The sequence below is a fragment of the Coregonus lavaretus genome (assembly GCF_964263955.1).
Source record: "Coregonus lavaretus genome assembly, chromosome: 23".
Taxonomy (NCBI): domain Eukaryota; kingdom Metazoa; phylum Chordata; class Actinopteri; order Salmoniformes; family Salmonidae; genus Coregonus; species Coregonus lavaretus.
In genome coordinates this window covers 25,947,249-25,952,794 of record NC_140010.1, presented here as the reverse complement: position 1 = coordinate 25,952,794, position 5,546 = coordinate 25,947,249, and the positions used below count along the sequence as shown (strand labels likewise).

Below are 5,546 nucleotides of genomic sequence, written 5' to 3'. Positions count from 1 at the left end.
CGGCTAAAAATCAAGAGAAGACTCGGTCCTGCTAGCCCCAATGTTGAGACGCTGTGTGAGGTGCAGGACAAAATGTCTAAAAGTTGCCCGGAGCTGCTGAGAGAAGCAGCGAATTTGATTGAGGAAGCTCTGAGCAGAAGTCCAACGGCTCCCGCGGCACCGGTGACTCCGGCAGCTCAGTCACAGCAGATACCGGCCGCTCAATCACGTACACCTGTCCAAGGTAAGCTAAGTAATTTCATGTTAGCCAGGTGTGCTACTATTTAATGATTCGGGACACACGTGTAGGTTAAATTAGATCGACTCGAACATGTATTTGCATGCGGTATTATGATGCTTCGTGCGTGACACGTTTATTGTTAATGGGGGGGGAAGCATAAACCTAGCTAGTTCGCTAATCGGCTAAATGGTGTTAGCTGGCTTGAGCATCCCAAGATAGAAGTAGAGGCTGTTTTAGCTGACTGGTGACCATTGAGCTGTTACGTTTTGTGACTTAACTTGATGAATTTACGTGTATTTTCAATGACTGAGATGGATATTTTTCCATTTTCTAAGAATTTGATCTGCATAGTCCTTCACCAAAATAAGTTCTCCCTTTTTTTAAATTACAATTTTTGTTTTCTTTAAGATGCTCCTAGAAAAAATCACATGGCCAGTTGAGGACAGTGATGATGAAGACTTTGACTTAGACACCACCTGCCGCATCACTGGCTTTCTAAGGATGTTCATTGAAACAGGTATAAACCTTATTTTCTCTCTTTACAAATGCTTCTATGTCTCATGGATAGATATGATCAATTACAGTTGAACTAAATGTCTTTAATCCATTTTATGACTTTTAGCTTCATCAGGTACCCTGGCCCAGCTGCTGACATTCTGGGTTGGCTGGGAGATGCTTCCTCCTGAACTGAGAGTGGAGATTTCTGGGGGAACCCTTCCTACGTCCTCCACATGCTTTGAAACCCTAAAGCTGCCAGCTCATTTCAAACTCTACATGGACTTTGAGAAAGCACTTGTCGCTGCCATAAAAAGTACTGGATTTGGGCTTGTTTAAATTTTTTCAGACGTCAATTAGGGCTGGGCAATATTTTAATATTATATCTATCGTGATATAAGACTAGATATCGTCTTAAGGTGCTTTTCCATTACCAGTACCTACTTGACTCGCCTCGCCTCGACTCGCTGTGCGTCCGTTTCCCATTGCAGATTTTAGGATTGCCTCAGCGTGGCTGGTCGTCATAGCGACTGCCGTGGGCGTGGCTTAGTAGCTTGCTTTCCCATTGACAAATCCCCGCCGCATTTCCTGGTTCTCAGTCTCCGTGAACAACATGATATCAAAGAGATAGTTAACGTTAACTGCTCCAGATTTCCCACCGTGATCACATATATATGACTCTAGAGTCGCTACTCGCTTTGTTTCTCTCACATATATATGACTAGAGTCGCTACTCGCTGCGGAGATAATCGCCGTCACTCTCTCACTTCTCCCTCGCTCACTAGCTACACACACACACATATGGCGACTCGACACACACACATCACACATTACACACACCAGCGCACCAGTATAACCATCAGGCCACTTGTATGCTACGGAGAAAGCTCTGCGTGGAGCCTCCGGCAGTAAAAACCACCGCTGGCTAAACTATTTTAAAATGCTGTCTGTCGCTGGCAATGCAGTGATCAGTGACGATTCTTTCCGACCAATCAGCAGCCTGCAGGGTTTCACGTCACCTTCTCGGCTCGCCTCAGCTCGCTTGGAACCTCGACTGAGCAGGTGCTAAAAAAAGTATATGTTAGCAGGTACCAGGTACTTTTTTTCGTAATGGAAAACCAAAAAAGGCGAGGCGAGGCGAGTAGGTACCATGTAATGGAAAAGCACCATTAGATTTTGAAGAAGTGTAATATCGTTACATGGTAAGTTTAGTCTTTTCCTGGTTTCAAAGGCTGCATTACAGTAAAGTGATGTCATTTTCTGAACTTACCAGACTGTTCTAGCTGTTCTATTATTTGCCTTTTACCACTTAGTCATTATATCCACAATATGATAGTTATTTATCCGAAATCTAAATGTGGAAGATATTTTGTGAATGCACCAATTGTCAACCTTACAATATCGTTGCAATATCGACATCAAGGTGTTAGGTCAAAAATGTGATATTTGATTTTCTCCATATTGCCCAGCCCTAATGTCAATGCATACACAGTTCAGATGAATTGACACAAGTTCAGTGTCTTTGAAAACAATAACACACTGTGCAGTAGTTGACTTTTTTTTCTTCCATTTACTAAAATCAAACTGTTCTGCACCTTCAGTGCTAACAGTACAGCATTCATGTTAGTCATTCTGTGGACCATAATGAGACAGGAAGCTTCAAAGAAACAGCTTTTTTTCCTTTCTTTTAAAAGGAAAGTAAACTTTCAGTTTTTCCTTGCTTGTTCTAACACAACAAATAAAAACATGGGTTGGACATCAGTCTAAGATTCTTGATAACACTTCCACAGTCTCTACATATAGTCTAAGTGCATCAGTAACAGAAACTCCTGGAGCTGGCAAAATTGCAACCTCTTCATCTGAGAGCTCACGGGCCAGCTGAACCTCGGGGACTGACACAGTGCCTCGATGAAGGCAGTGAGGTCCGTTCCAATCGATCCCATATTCTTCAGGAACCTGAATGGATGACAAGCATAATCAGTCTTGTACTTAAAACTAGTTTGACATGTCCTTACACAAGATTGTTATTTTTGGTCACCAAGGCAGTGAGAAATGAAACTTATGTTACTTATTCAGTTTTTTAAAATAATACAGCTTTGCATAGTATGCACTGTAGAAACTACAGCTCACAGGTTGATCTTTAAAAGCTCGGGAGATTTTAAAGAGACAATAATCTATAGTAAATGTTTCATTTAAAGTATCACATTTAGCACCATTTTTTTCTCCCATAATTCCTTTGGGGAAACAATTTTAAGAAAGTGTTTAAAGTTCATTGTTAACCTCAGTAGGATCCTCCTCAGGGCCTTGCTCTCTGTAACTTCTCCAGAGTTGCTGTGGTGACTGATTCCTTTCAGTTCTAAGACCGTGGAAGTTCCAAGCATCTCGAAAAGAGTCGAGGCTTTGCTGAACCAGTGGAAGGAAAATCCGGTGCAGAGCGAAAAGATGGACTTCATTGTCTGGATTCAGTGTCTCCTGATCTTCCAATGAAGTAAAGATCTGATAGAAGAGGTCCAGGGCATGTTCATAAACATCTCTCCACATCCTCTCTATTCTGTGTTTAGGATAAAATTGAGAAATTGTTAATTTATGACATATGCTAAAGTACATTCAACTAGTATGTTAGTTGTGTGAGCCTAGTTGCCAAACATATTTCTTTACCGCTGATTGTGGACACTTCTGCCTGTGATGTGTGAATTCCTGTCGGTACCTCTGCTTCTGATCATGAATTCTGCTACATCTGCATTCTCCCCCCCTTTGTCAGACCGTACCCTTGATGGCAGCCCATACTGCTCAACAGCGGCGATAAAGCTCTGTAAGACCGTATGAGCTCTATTATTGCCGGCCACAGTCAGGTAGACCACTAAACGACTGAATCCATCCACCCCACCGTGGACAACAAATCTCCACCTGTTGCAAACACATGAAAAAATATAACTTTATTGTATAACAATTGTAATGAAACATATAGAAAGATGCATTGTTTATCTGCTAATATCACTGACCTGATAAGCTTATGGTGGCCATCTATATGCCACAAAGAGTTTGGGCCAGGAACAAAATACTGCCGTCGCCTTAATACACGCAGCCTCAGACGTCTCATGTAGACTCCCTCTGCATTGACTCTGCGTAAAGACTCTTGCAGTCTTGAGACTGAGGGGAGGAATTTAAAATGAATAACCACACACTCACTGGCTACTTATTTTGAGGATATAGTGGTGTCATAATAAAATAAATAATGTGTGTAAAACAGTCAACTATTACAGAACCACCACAGCTTCAAAAATGTACTTTACTGTCAGATATTGTACATATACATACATACATACATATATATATATATATATATATATATATGTATATATATGTATGTATATATATATATATATATATACATACACATATATATACACATATATAAAAATTATATATACATATACATATATATATATATATATATACACATACATACATATACATACATATATACATACATACATATATATATTTATATATATATACATACATATACATACATATATATACATACATACATATATTTATATATATATATATATATATATTTATATATATATATATACATACACACATATATATACATATATATATACACATATACATATATATACACATATACATATATATACACACATATATAGATAGATAGATAGATAGATAGATAGATAGATAGATAGATAGATAGATAGATAGATAGATAGATAGATAGATAGATAGATAGATAGATAGATAGATAGATAGATAGATAGATAGATAGATAGATAGATAGATAGATACCACATGCTCGAACAGAGATGACCTGAGATTTTTTGCCTCCTATGATATTTTGCTTTTCTATGATTATATTATACCCTTTACAGCAGGGGCACATCCGGACAGCTGAGAATATTACTGTCAGATATTGTTCCACCTCTATTAAACAGGAGGCTAAAAATCACAGGACATGTCTATCCTGATGATACAAGTCAGCCGTCCTGAAATGTGTTTCTCTTCACATTTCTTCTACACATTCTACATCTCAGAGGCGATGTCTTTCCATAAGCGGGCTTCCTTCACCTTTCAAAGGGGCAGAGCTCCAAATTAAAAATACATTTAAATAATGCCCATATTATTATCTACTCACTTGGAACATGCACACCTCTTGCATTCAGGTGACCACGCATTAGCTTGTAGCCGGTGTTTGGATGACTTCTGTGAATTTCACTTACAATACGGTCTAACTCCTCATCATTCACAGCTGAATAGAGATCTGTCTTTCTGTACAAACAAGAAAAACACAACATCAAGTAATGTTACCTTAAACGTCATATTCTTTCCGAGTGTATGAGAGCAGCAATTCATAAACAGAAAACTCATGAATTTAGTGTAAATACCTTAAACTGTATTGTTGCATGCGCCTCCTGATGGTCCTCTTTGACACACCGAACATCGCTGCAATTTGAACTGCGGGAACTCCACAAAGAAGTTGATGCTCCAGAACTGCACTCGGTATGTCAAACGCCAAACGCCCCGGTCCCTGTGTGTGTTGGGCCTGAAGTGCCCTGGTACCAGAGAAGCGGTGGACAACTTCTTCTAGATTTGCAATCACTCTGTGGTCGATATCTTCGTCGGAAAGTGCAGAAATGACTCCAACAACTTCAATAAGTTCCTCTGCTTTACTAGCTACATGCTCTGGGTCAGCAGGTCCTGCTTCTACATCCTCTGCTAAGTTTAAAATGTCTCTAACCAACTCCCTGGAAAGGTCACGGAGATCCTCCATTGTCTCTATCCAGGTTGGCCTACTCTACTTCAGACC

At 39.6% G+C, this 5,546-nt stretch overlaps 1 protein-coding gene and 1 long non-coding RNA gene across 2 annotated transcripts; one reads left to right on the top strand and one right to left on the bottom strand.

The window, feature by feature from the left end:
• The first annotated feature begins 551 nt into the window (after positions 1 to 551).
• On the top strand, positions 552 to 1,044 carry LOC311098688. Its single transcript, XR_014609656.1, has 2 exons — positions 552 to 737; positions 843 to 1,044. It is a non-coding gene; the product is annotated as an uncharacterized lncRNA (long non-coding RNA).
• Positions 1,045 to 2,281: 1,237 nt separating this feature from the next.
• LOC311098668 (uncharacterized protein) lies at positions 2,282 to 5,278 on the bottom strand. The gene is made up of 6 exons (XM_084139202.1): positions 5,125 to 5,278; positions 4,875 to 5,008; positions 3,718 to 3,865; positions 3,374 to 3,622; positions 2,996 to 3,266; positions 2,282 to 2,671 (listed from the first exon to the last, which is right to left on the bottom strand). Exons 1-6 carry the CDS (start codon positions 5,178 to 5,180, stop codon positions 2,474 to 2,476), a joined length of 1,056 nt encoding a protein of 351 aa, XP_083995328.1. The 5' UTR covers positions 5,181 to 5,278; the 3' UTR covers positions 2,282 to 2,473.
• Between the last annotated feature and the right edge of the window lie 268 nt (positions 5,279 to 5,546).